General features: G+C 41.5%; 1 protein-coding gene across 1 annotated transcript in view; it reads left to right on the forward strand.

The window, feature by feature from the left end:
- LOC124554877 (alpha-aminoadipic semialdehyde synthase, mitochondrial) overlaps window positions 1-21,841 on the forward strand; it is a 292,387-nt gene that overhangs the window by 208,936 nt on the left and 61,610 nt on the right. The window contains exons 17-18 of the mRNA XM_047128548.1: window positions 3,902-4,112; window positions 19,074-19,250. Coding sequence (XP_046984504.1) covers window positions 3,902-4,112; window positions 19,074-19,250 — 388 coding nt within the window. The remainder of the gene's footprint in view (window positions 1-3,901; window positions 4,113-19,073; window positions 19,251-21,841) is intronic.

A 21,841-nucleotide genomic window follows, 5' to 3' on the forward strand; every position in this document is an offset into this window, starting at 1 on the left:
TTTCAGATTATGCACTTAAAAAAATTTCAGTGGATTCTTTGTTCCTGCCACCCGTTATAAACGTTTGAGTCTTCCAGTCTATATCTGGTAAATTAAAATCCCCACCCAGAACTATAACATGGTCGGGAAATCTACTCGAAATATTTTCCAAATTTTACTTCAGGTGTTCTGCCACAACAGCCGCTGAGCCAGGGGGCCAATAGAGACATCTGATTAATGGGAGCAGCATTTGTTGAAGGTCCTGTTTCTTCATAACGCTCAACCTGATGTTTCTTAGAACATTCATTAGGAGTTGTACTGGGTTGGTATTTAAGTGCTGCGGCCTGAGCAGATTCATTTCCAGTTTCTATATTGTCAGTAACTAAAAAATTGTGTGTGGTTTTCGCTGCAGCAAGATCATGCTCATTAAACGAGATCATAAGGGTCGATTTCACTTTCTTTGAACACCTTAACTGCAACACTGATGGTATCTACTTTCAAATAGAACGTGATCAACAGATGAAGAAGTCGCCAACTGCCCCAGTCGGTTATATTGAAGTCTTTGATTTTTGGTGTAGAATAAACAAGAATGACAAACGAGTAAATGGTGACCGTAATAACGCATATTGTCTCTTCATTCGTCCATAAAAAAGGATAGCCAAATACCTTGTCAGGTATTCCACAAGAGCTTGTGCTGAGGATATCGAAAATTGTAACACGTCAAGCAATGTACAGAACAGATACGGAACGCACATTGAACTAGCGGCCGCGGCGTCACTATGCAAGCTTTTAGGGTCTAACCAGCTGAAGAATCACTGGTATTCCTATTGTTGCGCCACCTAGAAGTACGAACTTGAGCTAAGTGATTAACCATACGCCCTACTTGTCAACTTGCCTCTACCTTCCCTCCTAGTGCCACAGATTACCCAAAAGCAATAGATACAATATAAATACGAGTACATCTTCCTCACCGGCATACTCACCTGATGTTCGTGGTGTAATCCTCCGAAGCACTTCGTGGAGAATGTAATAAAAGTGACAAGTTAAAATAACGTATTGGTTAAGATGATATTCACCAAAGTCACAGTCAAGCCTAAGCTAAAATGTTTGCACTTGAAATGTGTGGCAACTCGTTCTGGGTTAATACGTTTTTGTTTACTCGAGAACTGGAGTTAGGGCGGTAGATTGGTCATCAGATCATTTCTACTTCCACAGCTGGCGAATACTGAAGCTGTTGCCGCTTCTAACGTAAGCTTTATCTGCGGCAAATTTTTGTGTGAAGAATACGAAGTGGAATTGCGATTCGGATTCAACATAAAAATGTAGCTCCTTGGGACCAAACAACGAGGTCATCAGTCCCTTCGGATTAGGGAAGGATGGGAAGAATGGGAAAGGACGTCGGCTGTGCCCTTCAAAAGGAACCATCCCAGCCTTTGCCTGGAGCGATTTAGGGAAATCACGGAAAACGTGCGAGTGTTGGCAACATTACTCTGTACACAAACATTGTTTGAGGGAAGATATCATTTAGGATCAGGTGTATAGTCTGAGCAAGTGAAATTTGTTCCAGGCGACGAGAGCAACACTTTACTATGTTGCACTTCGGAAAGAGGAAGATTCCTATAGTCTAATCAATTGAAGAAAAGAAAAAAAAATCTACTATAATCGTTTATGATCTTCATGATTGTGAAGAACTAAAAAGAATATGGAACAGAGACGCCCTTGACACACAGCATCTCAAATATTTTCTAAACTGCATCGTTGCCCTTCCAGGTGCACATTTCACTTGATCGGATCAAACTCACTGGAGAGCTTATCTTTATCTGTGTGATGGTTGGTTGATTCGGATAAGGGGACCAAACAATGAGGTCATCGGTCCCACCTGATTAGGGAAGGAAGTCGGCCGTGCCCTTTCAAAGGAACCGTCCCGGCATTTTCTTGAAGCGATTTAGGAAAACCTAAATCAGGATGGCCGGACGCGCATTTGAACCGTCGTCCTCCCGAATGCGAGTCCAGGGTGCTAACAACAGCGCCACCTCGCTCGGTTTCTTCTTGTGTGTAATGATCCTTGCTCGAAGAATTTCTTAAGCTGAAGAAAATTTTCGCCTTGTGGTGGACAATGTTCTATATTTTTCTTTTCCCCATACATGCTTCAGAACTTCATGTCCTATATCCAGTATTCCTTTTTTTGTCCTGCCCGAAAATTTTATGCGACATGAAAAGAACTTGTAGTCGTTCACATAAATTCGGATTAAAACTATTTCTGTATAACAGGCGTGATAATTTAATATTAATTCACGTTAGTGTATAAGGCTATGACACTCAGTCCGGAGCTGAGCAAAGAAATACTATCCGTCCGTTATTTGTGGTGTATAGAAAATTATGCTTACAAAACTATTTTTGAAAAAAAATATGTCGTGTAACTAGGGCCTACCGTCGGGTAGACCGTTCGCTGGATGCAAATCTTTCGATTTGACGCCACTTCGGCGACTTGCGCGTCGATGGGGATGAAATGATGATGATTAGGACAACACGACACCCAGTCCCTGAGCGGAGAAAATCTCCGACCAAGCCGGGAATGGAACCCGGGCCCTTAGGACTGACATTCGGTCGCGCTGACCACTCATCTACCGGGGCGAACATTTTGGAAAATAAGACAATATTACTGTTATAATTACCTTAAATAAAACCAGCAGCTATTTATTTCTTATAATGCCACATAAGACACACGTTTAACAGCTTGTCATCTATTTTCCTTATGGTATCAGACTGAAAAATCGCTACATTATTTCGTATATTTTTTGCTTGTTATTTATTGTTTCTGGTGCTCTTGTCCTTTCCATTATGCTATGGGTATTGAAGAGCATATTTTGTTCGCTACCACTGTTTTTGCTATTATGCCTGTATGTCAATGCTTTCATTTTTATAACCATGAAATGTATTCGCAACCGTCAGCTGTATAACGGAATGATGACAACGAAAATCTGTGCCGGACGGGGACTCTTACCCGGATTTTCCGCTTTACCCAAGCTGTCACCTTAACAGCTTTGGCTATCCGTCCTAGTTCCTGCATCACAACCTGTACTTGTATACACATTATGTAATTCCTGTGTTAGGTAGGACATTTTTAATTGAAAGTCCCTGCCTGGTATCGGCGGATAAATGTTCAAATGTGTGTGAAATCTTATGGGACTTAACTGCTAAGGTCACCAGTCCCTAAGCTTACACACTACTTAACCTAAATTATCCTAAGGACAAACACACACACCCATGCCCGAGGGAGGACTCGAACCTCCGCCGGGACCAGCCGCACAGTACATGACTGCAGCGCCTTAGACCGCTCGGCATCGGCGGATAAATATCGATATTGCAGTGTGTGTGTGTGTGTGTGTGTGTGTGTGTGTGTGTGTGTGTGTGTGTTGAAAAATGTTCAAATGTGTGTGAATTCCTAAGGGACCAAACTGCTGAGGTCATCGGTCCCTAGACTTACACACTACTGAAACGAACTTAAACTAACTTATGCTAAGAACAATACACACACCCGTGCCCGAAGGAGGACTCGAACCTCCGGCGTGTGAGTGTGTATGTGTGTGTGTGTGTGAGAGAGAGAGAGAGAGAGAGAGAGAGAGAGAGAGAGAGATATTCAGATGTCAATCGTACCATATTTGGAGGGCGGGCTGTTTGTGAGTAGAAAAGGGTGAATTCCGATAAGAGTTGACATATTTACAGAGTGATAAGTGTTAATTTAGTACATTCCTTCCTGAACTATTAATTTTTGTATTTGATATTTTTCTTCTGTTGTTAATACATGGCACAAGCACGGAAGTAGAAGAAGATCTACAATATGGGACAAATGCTAGTTTCTTACGAACTCGAAGCCGTTTCCAGTGAGCGGCAGCGCAGATAACGTGTGTTTCCCGCACAGCGCCAGCTGATCTGCCACCTGCTGGGCCTCACGGACCCGTCCATCTTCTACGACAACCTGAAGACGAAGCTCGTGGAGCGGTTGGGCGGCGAGGGCACCGCAAGGGCGGACGCGCTCGAAGCGCTGGGGCTGCTGGAGGAGGCGCCCGTCAAGCGCCTCGGCACGCCGCTGGACACTCTCTCTTACTACCTCTCCAAGAAGCTCTCCTTCGGTACGTCGCCATATTCTCAGCGCTAAATGCCTTATTTGCTTATTTAGAAAATTTTTCTCCATTCGACGTCTCCTACCCTGCTCTGATCTCACTGTTTTTCTCCACCCTGTATGCAGTACGTCCCATTAGATTAGATTGGATTAGATTAGATTAGATGAACTCTTTGTTCTATCAGTCCGCATTGAGAAGCTCCTCATAGGTCTAAAACATATCAGATTTATTTTATATTGTGTGATGTTAGTAAAAATATCGTAATAATAATAATAATAACAATAATAATAATAATACAGTACCTCATGTGGCTCTGTTTAAAGATGCACCACTGAAGTAGGATGAGGATTTTTCAGGCTCCTCTTAAACTGAACTTTATTTGCAGATAAACTTTTTATGATTATTGGCAAGTTATTGAAAATGCGTATTCTTGAATAGTGGACCCCTTTTGTGGACTAAAGTGAATGCCTTTAAGACTTTATGTAATTTGTTCTTCTTCCTAGTTGTGATTTTGTGAACTGATATGTTTCTTGAAAAAAGGACATATCATTTACATCAAATTTCGTTAACGAATACATATACCGGGAAGGATTAGTTAATATGTCCAGTTCCTTGAACAGACTTCTGCACGATGTTCGTGAACGCACACCACAAATACTGCATATTACACGCTTTTGGATTGTGAAAACTTTTGTTTGGCTTGAAGATTAACTCCATAATGTGATACCATACGACATTAAGGATTGAAAATAAGCAAAGTATTCCAGCTTTTTTTTATTTTATGTCATCTATATCTGATAACAGTTGATTTGTAAATAAGGATTTGTGTAGGCGTTTCAACGGTTCTGTGGTATGGTCATCCCGTCTGCATTTATTATCAAGTTGTAATTTCAGGAGTTTAACATTGTCAACCTCTCCTATCTGCGCTAATTCATACGTTATACACATGCAGAAATATCTTACGTGGTCTGAATTGCGTGTAGTGAGTCTTCTCAAAGTTTAATGGTAGTGAGTTGGATACAAACTTTTTATTAATGTCCATGAAAATATCATAATCAACACTTCCTAAAGCTGTGCTCGATTTGCTATTTATTGCAATACTTTTATCACCTGGAAACGAAACAAACAATGTATCTGGCAATGACTGATGACAGGTCATTAATGTACACAAGAGAAGGCAATGGCCCTACGATGGACCTGTGTGAGGCGCCACACGTGATTACTTTCCAATATGATGACGAATGATGGTTTAATTCACTGGTCTGTCGTATTGACCCATTTTGTTGTTCTGTCTGCGGAATATGACTTGAGCCGTTTTATGCCACTGCCAGTTGTTCTGGAACTTGTTGAAATTGTCAGTAGATAGGGTTTCACTAGGCATGGCCTACACCGAAACACGATTGGTAAGCGAAGACTGCTACCGCCGATACATGAAAGCAGATTGGTTGGATATGGTGCCACACATAGTAAAAAACCGTTGTTATGGGTAAGAGAAGTAGGCGTTTTTTACGATAAAACCAGACAAGTTCCCCTCCCTAAAGAGTATCTCCAGTAGTTTAAAAATTCTACAATAAGCACTCACAAAGTATTAAATAAAGACGCTCGACATCAACAAGAAATGTTGTGTATGTATCGATTATTCGATGTGGACACATATTACGATAAATTAACACAGGGTCTAGATAAAGTCACAAAAACAGAAGTCAACATTATCTTGTATGTAGACGTAAACATAAACACAAATGTCATAAATAAAACTAGCAGCACCCTAATACACTGAGGTGACAAAAGTGATGGGATACGTGCTAATATCGTGCCGGACCTCCTTATGCCCGGCGTAGCACAGCAACTGGAAGTAGCATGCACTCATCATGTCGTTGGAGGTCACCTGCAGCAATACTGAGCCATACTGCCTCTAGAGTCGTCCACAAGTGCGAAAGTGTTGCTGGTGCAGGATTTTGTGCACGAAATAACCTTTCGATTAGATCTCAGAAATGTTCGATAGGGCTCATGTCGGGCGATCTGGGTGGCCATATCATTCGCTCAAATTATCCAAAATGTTCTTCAAACCAGTAGCGAAGAATTGCGACCCGGTGACACGTCGCATTGTCATCCATAAAAATTCCATCGTTGTTTGGGAAAATGAAGTCCATGAACGGCTGCAAATGTTCTCCAAGTAGCCGAAAATAACTATTTCCAGTCAATTATCGATTCAGTTGGACCAGAAGACCTATTTCATTCCATGGAAACACAGCCATTATAGAGCCACCACCAGCTTGCACAGTGAGTTGTTGCAAACTTGGGTCCATGGCTTCGTGGAGTCTGGGCCACACATGAACCCTACCATCAGCCCTTACCAACTGAAATTGGGACTCATCTGACCAGGTCACGGTTTCCCAGTCGTCTAGGATGCAACCCATATTGTCACGACTCCAGGAGAGGCACTGCAGGCTATGTCGCGCTGTTAGCAAAAGCACTCGCGTCAGACGTTTGCTGTCATAGCCCACTAACGCCAAATTTCGCCGCTCTGTCCTAACGGATACGTTCGTCGTAGGCCCCACATGATTTCTGCGGTTATTTCATGCAGTGTTGCTTGTCTATTAGCACTGACAACTCTATGCAAACGCCACTGCTCTCGATAGTTAAGTGTCGGCCGTCGGCCACTATTTTGCCTGTGGTGAGGGCTAATGAGTGAAATCTGGTATTTTCGACACACTCCTGACACTGTGGATCTCTGTCCCACGCATCTAGCTCCAACTACCATTCTCTGCAAAAATTCTGTTAGTTCTTGTGCTGCCATAATCACGTCGGAAGCTTTTTCACATGAGTACAGGTAACAAATCCGCCAGTGCACTGCCCTTATACAGGGTGTTACAAAAAGGTAAGGCCAAACTTTCAGGAAACATTCCTCACACACAAATAAAGAAAAGATGTTATGTGGACATGTGTCCGGAAATGCGTAATTTCCATGTTAGAGCTCATTTTAGTTTCGTCAGTATGTACTGTACTTCCTCGATTCACCGCCAGTTGGCCCAATTGAAGGAAGGTAATGTTGACTTCGGTGCTTGTATTGACATGCGACTCATTGCTCTGCAGTACTAGCATCAAGCACATCAGTACGTAGCATCGACAGGTTAGTGTTCATCACGAACGTGGTTTTGCAGTCAGTGCAATGTTTACAAATGCGGAGTTGGCAGATGCCCATTTGATGTATGGATTAGCACGGGGCAATAGCCGTGGCGCGGTACGTTTGTATCGAGACAGATTTCCAGAACGAAGGTGTCCCGACAGGAAGACGTTCGAAGCAATTGATCGGCGTCTTAGGGAGCACGGAACATTCCAGCCTATGACTCGCGACTGGTGAAGACCTAGAACGACGAGGACACCTGCAATGGATGAGGCAATTCTTCGTGCAGTTGACGATAACCCTAATGTCAGCGTCAGAGAAGTTGCTGCTGTACAAGGTAACGTTGACCACGTCACTGTATGGAGAGTGCTACGGGAGAACCAGTTGTTTCCGTACCATGTACAGCGTGTGCAGGCACTGTCAGCAGATGATTGGCCTCCACGGGTACACTTCTGCGAGTGGTTCATCCAACAATGTGTCAATCCTCATTTCAGTGCAAATGTTCTCTTTACGGATGAGGCTTCATTCCAACGTGATCAAATTGTAAATTTTCACAATCAACATGTGTGAGCTGACGAGAACCCGCACGCAATTGTGCAATCACGTGTTCTAGGCGCGCGGTCCGCAACCGTGCGACTGCTACGTTCGCAGATTCGAATCCTGCCTCGGGCATGGATGTGTGTGATGTCGTAGGTTCGTTAGGTTTAAGTAGTTCTAAGTTCTAGGGGACTGATGACCACAGCAGTTGAGTCCCATAGTGCTCAGAGCCATTTGAACCATTTGTGCAATCACGTCACCAACACAGATTTTCTGTGAACGCTTGGGCAGGCATTGTTGGTGATGTCTTGATTGGGCCCCATGTTCTTCCACCTACGCTCTATGGAGCACGTTATCATGATTTTATACGGGATACTCTACCTGTGCTGCTAGAACATGTGCCTTTACAAGTACGACACAACATGTGGTTCATGCACGATGGAGCTCCTGCACATTTCAGTCGCGTGTATCCTCACTCGCCGGCCGCGGTGGTCTAGTGGTTCCGGCGCTCAGTCCGGAACCGCGCGACTGCTACGGTCGCAGGTTCGAATCCTGCCTCGGGCATGGATGTGTGTGATGTCCTTAGGTTAGTTAGGTTTAAGTAGTTCTAAGTTCTAGGGGACTAATGACCTCAGCAGTTGAGTCCCATAGTGCTCAGAGCCATTTGGACCATTTTTTGTATCCTCACTAACGGAGGACATTGTGAACATTTCCTGTAACAAAGTGTTTGAAGTCACGCTGGTACGTTCTGTTGCTGTGTGTTTCTATTCCATGATTAATGCGATTTGAAGAGAAGTAATAAAATGAGCTCTAACATGGAAAGTAAGCGTTTCCGGACACATGTCCACATAACATATTTTCTTCCTTTGTGTGTGAGGAATGTTTCCTGAAAGTTTGGCCGTACCTTTTTGTAACACCTGTATATCTCGTCTGTGCGATACTACCGCCATCTGTATATGTGCAGATCGCTGTGTCATTACTGCTGCCACCTCAGTGTAAATATCCTTCAGAGCTTTGGCGTGTCCCTGTTGGCCAATAGTGCAGCAAGGGTTGCTACAACAACTGCATCGGTAATCAACAAGTGCCCACAAATATGGATAGGGAAAAGAGTGATGTAGCTGTAAAAATCTTGCACTCTCAGGCCATTTCTGCCCAATAACAATAGCAAAATGAGGTTTGAAAAAAGTCCCTAAACTTCAGACCTACAAAAGATATTTACTAGAAATCAAAATAGAAGTTTCTTCAAGAGTCTTACTAACTAAATAAGGGATGAAGTGTATAGACAAACCATTGTAAATGGAAGATTCTCCAAATTTTCAAAATTGTTTAAATTGAAGCCTGAAAAGGTATATCCCAAACTACCCACATCAGTCTTATCAAATGGATTACAGCAGGTATTAGGAGTCCACCCAACGCTGAGGTACCTCAGTTCTTTGAAGAAGAGTTGTAATGAACCAGAGTTCTTATATTTCAGATTCTCCAAATTTTCAAAATTGTTTAAATTGAAGCCTGAAAAGGTATATCCCAAACTACCCACATCAGTCTTATCAAATGGATTACAGCAGGTATTAGGAGTCCACCCAACGCTGAGGTACCTCAGTTCTTTGAAGAAGAGTTGTAATGAACCAGAGTTCTTATATTTCTGTCATAGGTACAAAAGATTTATAAGAAGCTGCTGACTACTGCAAAGAAATCATATACAAAGCACAGAATAAAAGCGAAGCGAAGTAGTCTGACATATCATCAAACAGGAAATTGCTGGAGACAAACAAAAGCATACTAATCTAGTGGTAAGAGAGGGCGTACAGTCAGGCAGCAGTAGCCGGCCGAGACACAAGCAGCAACAGGGAAGAAACCGATGTTGTGACTTTTACGAGTTCCTAACCAGCAGCGAATTTCATAATATTATCTGTGTGCTTTTATAGTTTAGTTTATTGAGTTGCTGCGTGTTTATTTAACATCTAATAGCCACAGCTCTCTCATTTTCGTTTGCGTCGGAAAGTAAACCGATTTTGTGAGGTATTACAAGTTCCTTTAGTTTCACCTGAGTGCTTCAGTAGCATGTTAATCTAATTTATTAGACACAGTTCCTGCATTTTCGTCAGGGTCTACAGTAGAATTGCGCAGCACGTGCCGATAGTCCGTTTATCTGCATAGTTTAGTTTTCCACACTCTTTAGTATGGACAGAGACTGCGATTGTTGTGTGAGGATGCGAGCCGAGTTGGTGACACTTCGCTCTCAGCTTCAGGCTGTGATGGCTTCGGTTACACACTGTTGTGGGCCGGCCGTGGGAATTCAACGGACGCCCAGCACGTCCGAGTCCTCCGATCGGTCCTCACCGGTGGCCAGCCCAGTTACTGCTCGCACTGATGTTGAACTCTCACCTGTGGTCGAGTTGGAGATCGCCCTGTGGCGCAGCAGGCGACGAAAGACTTCCCAGACGGCCGCACATAAAACCTCCCCGGTTTGTCTGACAAACATGTTCAAGGTGCTGTCTGTGGCTGACACTGTTGCTGAGCCAGATGCTGTCACCTGTCCTGTTTCAGAGGAAACCTCTCAGCCTGCAAGATCTGGACAATTACATAGAGCGGGATTATTAATAGTTGGGAGCTCCAACGTTAGGCCCTTTATGGGGACCCTTAGCGACATGGCTGCCAAGAAGGGAAAGGACTCCGTGTGCATACCAGGTGGAGTCATTCCAGATGTGGAACGGATCTTCCCAGATGCCATGAAGAGCACAGGGTGCAGCCAACTGCGGATGGTTGCTCACGTCGGTACCAGTGATGTGTGTCACTTTGGATCAGAAGAGATTCTCTCTGGTTTCGAGCGGCTACAGAAGTGGTAAAGGCTACCAGTCTTGCTTGTAAGATGAAAGCAGAGCTGACCATTTGCAGCATAGTCGATAGGACCGATTACGGACCTGTGGTACACAGCCGAGTGGATGGTCTGAATCATACTGTTCTGCAACCGTGTAGGCTGCAGATTCCTCGACTTGCACCAAAGGGTGGTTGGGTTTCAGGTTCCGCTGAGTAGATCAGGTGTCCACTATACGCAGGAGGTGGCTACGCGGGTAGCAGGGGCTGTGTGGCGTGAACTGGGTGGTTTTTTAGGTTAGAGGGTCTCGGGAAAACACAAAAAGGGCTTCATCCACATAGTGTGCAGGCCGAAGAGAGGAAGAACTTAGATACAGGAAGCATCGGTATAACAGTTGTAAATTGTCGTAGCTGTGTTGGAAAAGTACCAGAGCTCCTAGTGCTAATAGAAAGCACTGATGCTCAAACCGTTATAGGCACTGAAAGCTGGCTAAGGCTGGAGGTAAACTCAGCCAAAATTTTTGCGAAGCACCTAACGGTGTTCCGAAAGGCGTGGGCGTGTTTGTTGCTGTAGTTTATCTTGACGCGAAATTGAAGTAGATAGTTCCTGTGAGTGAGTATGGGCAGAGGTCATTGTTGGCAACCGGAATAAAATAATAATTGGGTCCTTTTACCGACCTCCTAAATCAGATGATACAGTTGCTGACAGGGTCAAAGAACACTTGAGTTTGATTTCAAACACGTACCCATCTCATACGATTATAGTTGGTGGTGAGTTTAATTTACCCTCGATATATTGGCGAAAATACATGTTTAATTCCGGAGGTAAGCATAACACATCATCCGAAATTATGCTAAACGCATTCTCCGAAAATTATCTCTCGCATTTAGTTCATGAGCCAACACGAATAGTAAACGGTTGTGAAAACACTCTTGACCTCTTAGCAACAAATAATCTTGAGTTAATAACGAGCATCAAAATGGATACAGGAATTAGTGAAAACAGGGTTGTCGTAGCGAGACTGTATATTGTAACCCCCAAATCCTCCAAAAATAAACGAAAAGTATACCTTTTCAAAAAATTAGATAAAAATTCACTTGACGCCGTCCTGAGAGACAATCTCCACTCCTTCCAAATTAATAATATAAGTGTAGACCAGATGTGGCTTGAATTCAAAGAAATAGTGTCGTAAGCAATTGAGAGATTTATACCAAATAAATTAACAAACGACGGAGCTGATCCTCCTTGGTACACAAAACGGGTCAGAACACTGTTGCAGAAACAACGAAACAAACATGCCTAATTTAAACAGACGCAAAATCCCCAAGATTGGCGATCTTTTAGAGAAGCTCGAAATTTAGCGCGGATTTCAATGCGAGCTGCTTATAACAGTTTCCACAACGAAACTTTGTCTCGAAACCTGGCAGAAAATCCAAAGAGCGTCTGGTCGTATGTGAAGTACGTTAGCTGCAAGAAACAATCAATGCCCTCTCTGCGAGATTGCAATGTAGATACTATCGAAGACAGTGCTGCCAAAGCAGAGTTATTAAACACAGCTTTCCGAAATGCCATCACAAAAGAAGACGACGTAAATATTCCAGAATTCGAATCAAGAATAGCTGTCAACATGAGTAACATAGAAGTAAATATCCTCGGACTAGTGAAACAACTTAAATCACTTAATAAAAGCAAGTCTTCTGGTCCAGACTGTTTACCAGTTAGGTTCCTTTCAGAGTATACTGATACATTAGCTCCATACTTAACAATCGTATACAACCGTTCGCTCGACGAAAGATCCGTACCCAAAGACTGGAAAATTGCACAGGTCACACCAATATTCAAGAAAGGTAGTAGGAGTAAGCCACTTACTCACAGGCCAATACCGATAACGCCGATATGCAGCAGGATTTTTAAACATATATTGTGTTCGAACATTATGAATTACCTCGAAGAAAACGGTCTATTGACACACAGTCAACATGGATGTAGAAAACATCGTTCTTGTGAAACACAACTAGCTCTTTACTCGCAAGATGTGTTGAGTGCTATTGACAAGGGATTTCTGATTGATTCCGTATTTCTGCATTTCCGGAAGACTTTTGACACTGTACCACACAAGCGGCATGTAGTGAAATTGCATGCTTATGGAATATCGGCTCAGTTATGTGACTGGATTTGTGATTTCCTGTCAGAGAGGTCACAGTTCGTAGTAACTGACGGGAAGTCATCGAGCAAAACAGAAGTGATTTTTGGTGTTCCCCAAGGTAGTGTTATAGGTCCTTTGGTGTTCTATATAAACGATTTATAGACTAATAAAAGTCATCAGTAGATCAAAACAAATTGCATAATGATTTAGAAAAGATTTCTGAATAGTGCAAAAATTGGCAGTTGACCCTAAATAACGAAAAGTGTGGTCGGCCGCTGTGGTCGAGTGGTTCTAGGCGCTTCAGTCCGGAACCACGCGGCTACTACAGTCGCAGTTTCGAATCCTGCCTCGGGCATGGATGTATGTGATGTCCTTAGGTAAGTTAGGTTTAAGTAGTTCTAAGTCTAGGGGACTGATGACCTCGAGTGTTAAGTCCCCTAGTGCTTAGAGCCATTTGAACCATTCGAAAAGTGTGAGGTCATCCACATGAGAGCTAAAAGGAATTTGTTCAACTTCGGTGACACGATAAATCAGTCTAATCTAAAGACCGTAAATTCAAATAAATACCTAGGAATTACAATTACGAACAACTTAAATTGGAAGTAACACACAGAAAATGTTGTGGGGAAGGCTAACCAAAGACTGCGTTTTATTGGTAGGACACTTAGGAAATGTAACAGATCTGCTAAGGAGACTGCCTACACTACGCTTGTCCGTCCTCTTTTAGAATACTGCTGCGTGGTGTGGGATCCTTACCAGATCGGACTGATGGAGTACATCGAAAAACTTCAAAGAAGGGCAGCACGTTTTGTATTATCGCGAAATATGAGAGAGTGTCACTGAAATGATACAGGGCTTGGGCTGAACATCACTAAAGGAAACGCGTTTTTCGTTGCGATGGAATCTTCTCACGAAATTCCAATTACCAACTTTCTCCTCCGAATGCGAAAATATTTTTTTGACACCGACCTACATAGGGAGGAATGATCACGATAAAATAGGGAAATCAGAGCTCGCACGGAAAGATATAGGTGTTCGTTCTTTCCGCACGCTATACGCGATTGGAATAATAGAGAATTGTGAAGGTGGTTCAGTGAACCCTCTGCCAGGCACTTAAATGTGGTTTCCAGAGTATTCATGTAGTTGCAGATGTAGGCGTACAGTAACAAATGATCTACACCACCTCGCAAACTATGTTAATGGGTATTTTTTCAAATACTGCAGAGAAATAACAGCAAAAATTCCCAAAAACAAATAAAAAGCCTATAAATAATTACGCACTAATTACAATGATGTTACTACGAGCTACAGAACATGAAGTCAGTAAAACTGATTGTTTCGTTGCGTACACTCTTTAGGTCTCGTAATATGTGCTTTAGTAGTCACATAGGGTGAAAACCAGCCAGATCACTGGTGCCATAATGTTTGGTTTCTGTAGCACAATGAAATGCCTTTGAATAGTCACAGAAAAAACAGTTGGCATTTCTAATTATTTAATTTTTCTGTGATCTGGCTCATGATTTGAAAAATGGAGAGGCCCTTCTGAAATCAAAACTGAAATGACTAAGTATTTTGTGGTTTTATTTTTACATACACGGTGACTAAGATCTGATAATTAGAAAAATATAGCGCTGTAGTCGTCACAATGTGGCTCGCGAACTGCCAGAGGTCCTTGTCTCAGTATAGAGAGGGTCTTGTCAACTTACTATGCTGTACATGCACAGTGTGTGTTTAAGTTTCGTAACAAATGAAGACTGTTTCGGAAGGACTTTGAGGCTGAAATATTCGTTAAATCATATATGTGGCTAAAATTACTGATACTCGTTCCGAAGTTCAGATGAAAAAGGCAAATTATTTATGTGAAATGTCTGACCTTGCTGAAGAAATAAGTTATAGGTTTACTCATCTGAAAACATTTAAACTTTGATTTTCATTCCTGGAAAATCCGTTTGCTCTCAGTATTTCGGAAACAGAAGTGACGTTTCACTGCTGGTTATAAAGGATTTATCAGATGCAGAATTAAAGCTGTTGGAACTGCAAGAGAAGGAAGACTGAAAGGACGTGGATTTTCGACTATTGAATTTTGATTCAAATATTCAGAAGGAAATTACTCAGTAACAAAAGAGTGTGTCAAGATACTGACTTCAATTTTGGGGAGGACTGTGTGTAACAGACCCAATGTTCAAATACAATAAACTTAAATACTGATCTAAACTTACTGATGAACTCAGAGCCATTGCTAGGTGTTTTGACGCGCTAGGTTAGAATTTAAAATGATGCTGTTGTGACTCGCCGATCTTTCAAAGTGCCGCCGCGCAGTTACGCGCGTCCTCTACATGAGGCGCTGTCTGCCAACCATGCAGCAGCCGCGCCACCTAAGCGGCCAGCCAGCCAGCGGCCGCTAGACTTGGACTCAGTTATGAATTGACTGTTAAAGTGTACACACGTCTTACCCTGTTTACTTGATGTATTGCGTCTTCTTTGAAATATATTTGTTCAACTTGAAGTTATAACAGATGCCCCCTCTTTCCTTTCTACCATTGAGGTCCCCCATATCCTCTCTCCCCCAACTTCCACACCACACACCAACAACATCACAATACAAGTCTCCTATTATACTTTTAATCATTACACTAAGGTGGCCCAACGTTCTCATTTTCCGGGGACAGTCCTTAGTTTTCATGCTTTGTCCTTAGTTCCCATAAAATTAACTGAGGACAACAAATGTGCTCAATTTCTTATTTTTTGTCCTCAGTTTTTTAAATTTCTCAAAATAATTGAAATACGAAGAATGTGCCGACATTTTAAACTAGAACTCAGTTGAATATACCAGCACAAACAAATTCGGCGTCAATTATTTATTTTATTTAATTGCAAGAAAATGGGCTAATAAAGGTGTGGATCTATTTTATGGTGCGAATGAATTTTTCCTTGAAATTAGGAATTATGCTATACTGATGGTAGAGATGCCAACGCATCAGAGTAGGTCATTTGGATAATCCTGGTGATATTTTGTTTCTGTTTTAACTGAAATATTTTTAGAATGAGGAATAAATTTCATCTTTTTCAGCATCCACTTTCGTGAAAGTATGTAAAGACTTACTAAATAACTGTTCTTTATGCTTTTAAAAACAATTCAGTGTTTTAATTTTTCCTTTTTTCCATTTTTTTCTCCTCATTTGCAGTTTTTTAGTATTTTGTTTTGAAATTAATTTTTACCGGCCTTTGCCGCCCCTAAAATTTTGCTGCGTCGGGCGGACGCCTAGTCTTACCGAATGGTTGAAACGGCAGTGGATGAACATTTAAGTGAGCTTTTACTAACTGTGATCAGCAGTTAGCCAGATTTTAAACAAAAATGAGCACTTGAAAAACACATTATAAAAGCAACTTCTAATTTCTCTTTGTGTCATGAAATGCTGTTCAATGATATTAGTTTCATATCAAAGACGAATGTTTCTTCGCTGTGGTATAAGAATGTTTTTGCATGAACATCAACTACTGACAACACAAATTTGTAATATACCACCAGCTATTAACCATTAAAAAGTAACAGAAACCCACATTTAGTGCCAAAGTACGAAAAATTCGTATTTAACTAAATAAATATATGAATTTTGAAAATACTTCATTTTAAATTTATAATTTTTATTCACGCATTCTGGAAGCGAGATACGTCATTTGTCTCTAAAAAAGGCTGAAAAAGTTTGTAAATGAAATCACTAAAACCCGAGAGAGTGAATCAAAACTTCCATACAGCTGACATTGCTGCAGAGGTTAGTTTCATTCGGTTGTTTCATTCGACAGAAAAAAAAGCCAACTGAACTTTAAAACAAAAAAGCAATCTGCTGGACACTCGGTTATTAAAACCAGTCGGTTGTCACATCACCAGCCAGCAGCCGCAGTTATACGATTGATAATAATGAATATTATTAGTAAATACAGTTATTTACAATTTTGGAGTTAAATTATGAATTTATTAGGTGTAATTTAAATTTTATGGCGAACTTAATAAACTAGAATTAGATACCCTATTAATTTAACTGTTAATTACATTCCCCAGGGCACTATTAGCTAAGGTTTTTAAAACCAAAGTATTTGGCAGTGTCTCTTGCCATTCAGAGCAACCCGCTCTGTGATTGATAACACACGTCTGACTATTTAATTTTTTATTTGTAAATATCTGTTACCACAAAACATTTTTAGAGTCATAATTTTCTTGATTATAATTATTGGGCTGGTACGTAAGTTCGTAGCGTTTTCCTATAGGTTTAATAAACACAACAGATGCTCGTAACAGGGACTTTAGTCATCAATAATATATTCCCCTTCACTGTTTACAACAGTCTGCCAAAGCTGGGGTAGCTTTTCGATCCCGCAAATGTAAAAATTACGTGGATTTGAGGCGAAGAACTCGTGGAGCCATGTATGGACCGCATCTTCATCCGGAAAGGAAGTTCCTTGAAGGTTCTTTGATAGAGAGCGACAACGGTGAACATCTGACAGCACAAGAAAGTCTAGCAGAATGCAGATGGGCGTTATCATGGAGTAGCATCATTTCACGCAGTCTTCCTGGTCGTTGTTCTTGGATTGCGTCTGCAAGACGTCTCAGTTGTTGACAATAAATGTCAGCAGTGATGCTTGGGGAAGCAATTCGTAGTATATCGCACCGTCGCAGTTCCACCAGATCCATAACATTATCTTTTGTGGACGCTTGCAGGTCTTTATAGGGGGAGTTGTTGCTTTGTTTGGGCTCAACTATTTCTTTCGTTTCCGTACGTTAGCATAAAGACTACAGAGTCAACATTTCTCGTCATCAGTAACGATTCAGGATAGTTCACAAGGCAATTGATGACGAGCAAGCAGAGATGCACGTATGGCCATCCGCCGATTTTTGTGATTTTGGCTTAGAGAATGTAGTACCCATACACTTGATTTCTGAACCGTCATCATTGCATGCATATGTTGCACGATGCTGGAATGATCACATTTCATCACATTCGCCAGTTCTGTAGTTCACTGACGTGCGTCATTGTAGATTAATGCATTAAGCCATCTTCATTAAACTTCGAAGATCTTCGCGAACGTGGTGAGTCACTAATATCGAAACGATCCTCCTTAGAAAGTGCTCTGTCCAGCGGCATTATTCCCATACACGGCACAAATGTTTATAGCTGCCATCGCTCCTGCCATGCCTCTGTTGAACTCAAACGGAAGAATATGTCGGAAATGTTCTGATTTCTCCACTTGGAACTCCATTTTGTAGCATCCACAGTTCCGCTCACTATCTCCAAATGACAAAACGACAATTTGTAAACTCAAATAGCAACAGTGAGATAGAAATAAAAAATGACAATTGGTAAATAAACGAATAGCAACCGAAATATTATGGGGACATTAAATAGTGGCAGTTTTAGGCTGGGAGTGTTTTTAATTATGGTTGCGTAAGATACTGGTAGAGCTCTGGTCTGAACTACCACTGCCAACCGCAGCAAACAATTGCGCTGTAACCACTACCAAATGCTTTGTGTTCTCCAGTTTGCTTTGAGCTGTGGATTCCTTGTTTCCTTTTTCTTATTTTTGAATGATTGCACGAAGGGATTCGAATGCAACTCCCACCGCCACAAAAGGAATCAGCGATCCTTATGAATGTTACGTGTCCGCCCCGATAGCTGAGTGGACGCCGGCACGGTGGCTCAGCGTGTTCGGTCAGAGAGGCAGTGGCCCTCTGTAATTAAAAAACTGAGTAAAGGAATCAAAGATCAACTTTCACAGATGTCATGTGACGTCCGCCCAGACCAAATGCAACGATGAAAAAGTGGTCAGCGTGACGGATTGCCGTCCTTCGGGCCCGGGTTCGATTCCCGGCTGGGTCGGGGATTTTCTCCGCTCAGGGACTGGGTGTTGTGTTGTCTTCATCATCATTTCCTCCCCATCCGGCGCGCAGGTCGCCCAATGTGGCGTCGAATGTAATAAGACCTGCACCAAGGGGGCAGGACCTGCCCCGTCGGGGGCCTCCCGGCCAATGACGCGAAACGCTAATTTCATTTCCCTGAATGTTATGTCAGTTTTGCTTTCGTGGAAGCACAGAACGCGGACGCAGGGTGGCAGCCCTTCCAGATGGAGGTGGGGCTCTTGTCCCCGCACCGCTTCCCTTCCTTCGGGCAGTCTAAATTCTCGTTTGTTTACAATCACGGCCGACTGCCAGGATATACTGTCCGCATAATACCAGCACGCAAAAGAAAAACGCTACGAACTTTTGCACCTACCTAGTATAAAAAATTTCAGGACAAGGTGCAGCTTACGCTTAAGAGGAGGTGGATTAGGCAGAGGTTTTTTTTGTGTCAGAACGCACGGAGCGCGACCTGGTGATCCTGCGGCACGATGTGGGCATCCTGTGGCCGGACGGGCGGCGCGAGAAGCGTGGTATCAACATGGTGCTGTACGGCACGCCGGCGGGGCACTCCGCCATGTCTCGCGCTGTCGGCATCCCCACCGCCATCGCCACCAAGATGCTGCTCGACGGTACGTGCTTCCTTTTTACTTTTACTATTCCCTAAATTCCGAGACGTCTAAGCAGTCTTCTAAGTACTAGGAACCTAAGAGGACTTTGTGTGAGGACAATGAATAACCGAGCAACCCTGTTCGTTGCGATTAAGGGGGGTAGGACGTCAAACGGGCCGACTTGGAGCAGGAGAGGCATCACAGGACATTTTAATTTCCACTGTCTATACTTTTACAAATAAATTCATAATACTTTGTCAGCATGACCAGGAAGGACTCATAATTTACACTCACAGCAGTGGAAGTTCGAAAACATAACAAAATAATTTTTTTGACATGTGAAATTTCATCATTTTTTCACTTACTAATGGCAGCATTTGTTGCTATAGGTACACTTTTCTTCATAAGTAAGAGAGATTCTTCAATGAATTTTGCACAGCATACAAACCATACTGAAAGGTGTATGAAACTCTAGAATTTTACAAATCTATTAAAAACTGTGGTAAAAATTGAGGTAATTAACTAGAAAATTTGTGTTTTTTCTAAACATAAAGTTTAAAATATAACAACTCATTCGTTTGTTTATAAATTAAATAAATTCTAGAGTTTCATACACCTGTAAGTATGGTTTGTATGCTGTGCAAAATTCATCGAAGAATCTCTCTTAACTTATGAAGAAAAGTGTACCTATAACAACACATGCAGCCATTAGTAAGTGAAAGAGTGATGAAATTTCACACGTAAGAAAAATTTATTTTGTTATGTTTTCGATCTTCCACTGCAATGAGTGTGAATCCTGAATCCCTCCTGGTGATGCTGACAAAGTTTTATGAATTTATTTGTAAAAGTATAGAAAGTGGAAATTAAAATGTCCTGTGATGCCTCTCCTGCTCCAAGTCGACCCGTTTGACGTCCTACCCCCCTTAAGTAAAATCGAGCAGCCGGTTTAGCTGTACGAAGTTCTCCTTTCATGTAAGTAGAGCCTGGAATCATGGCCCAACTGATAATTATGATTTGGAGGTAGAGAGAAAACAATGCTTAAGAGAGCCTCTGACTACTTCAAGACGTTTTTCCGTATTTACATTGGTAAATTGTTTTGAACACTAACAAGGAGACGGGCCCCAGCGGTGGGATCGACTTTTTGAAACCATCTGTATGGTGATGTAGGTTAAGATCCCACGTATCACACTCTGCAACCAGTCACCAGGGTGGGTCATCGTTTGCGAGTAATAGATGAAACACAAAATCGGAATTTTACTTGCTGCTCAATAGCAATAAAACAGAAGACTTTTGTAAACTGTTTTCGTATTGTAATGGCTAAGGGAAGACCTTCACATACTGAAGATTGTGCGCTCAAATCTTCTTAGATGCCTTACATTCTTTTTATTTTTATATCTTTGTCAAAATGACTTCGATCATTATTGTTATTGACTGGGTGTTGTCTGTCTTTCATCATCATTTCCTCCTCATTCACTCGCAAGTCGCCGTAGTGGCGTTAAAGAACTTGTGGAGCGGCGGCCGAACCGCCCCCGGAGGGGTCTCCCGGCCACCAATGCCATACGCTCATTATTGTTATTATTGTTATTCAATTAAGTGACTTAAATGCAATTTTTATTTCTGTTCCTTTGTGATATTTCAATCATTGTATGATTTTTTTTCATTTCCTCTCATTTTTTCTTTATATCATCCTTTTTCCGCTCGGAATTTTTGTGAATGTGAGTTTAATCATATTTATCTATTACAATATTTAAATATTTGAAAATGCCAATCTATCGGTTAAAATACAAAAGACGAAATAATCTGTTTATATTGATTGTGCAACAGTGTCAAAAATGTAGTTTTCGTCACGAAATGTGAATTTCTTGGATGGCAATCGTTGTTCAAACATTTAAAACATAACGTAAATTCCTATTGCACTATAGACAAAATATGCAGATGAAGATTTAAACGAAAGAAGGGATTATATGTAAAACGAAAATCAAGAAAAATGAGGAATATAAATAATGAATGCAGTAACTTGTACGAAAATATAGGATAATAAAACTAAAGAAATCAAATCTAAATTAATATATAAAATTAATTAAAATCACGTGAACAAAGATTTCAAGCAGGAAAGAAATGATAGGACGAAAAATGAGAGCAAATGAAGAAGTATATACGATGATTAAAATGCTATGACAAAGGAATAGAAATAAAAAATACATTTAAATCAATTAATGGGAGAAAAATAATTATATACGTCATTTCGATAAAAACTTAAAAATAAAATAAAAATTTAAAGTACCTGATAGGCTTCAAATCCATAACGTTCTGCATGTCAAGGCCTCATCATATCCATTACACCAGTCAATATGATACTAATATGTTAATGCTATTGAGCATCACGCAATATTCCGAAATTTTTTTCGTCAATAATTCGCAAGCAAGGGCCTACCAGTGTGAATGGCTGCAGGGTGTGATAGGTGGGATATTAACCTCCGTCACAATATAGACGATTTCAAAAAGACTATCCCACCGCTGGGGACCTCACCTTGTAAACTGCAGAGATAGTACGATTTTTGGCTATAATACACTATGTGATCAAAAGTATCTTGACACCTGGCTGAAATGAC

The sequence above is a fragment of the Schistocerca americana genome, chromosome X, assembly GCF_021461395.2.
Source record: "Schistocerca americana isolate TAMUIC-IGC-003095 chromosome X, iqSchAmer2.1, whole genome shotgun sequence".
Taxonomy (NCBI): Eukaryota; Metazoa; Arthropoda; class Insecta; order Orthoptera; family Acrididae; genus Schistocerca; species Schistocerca americana.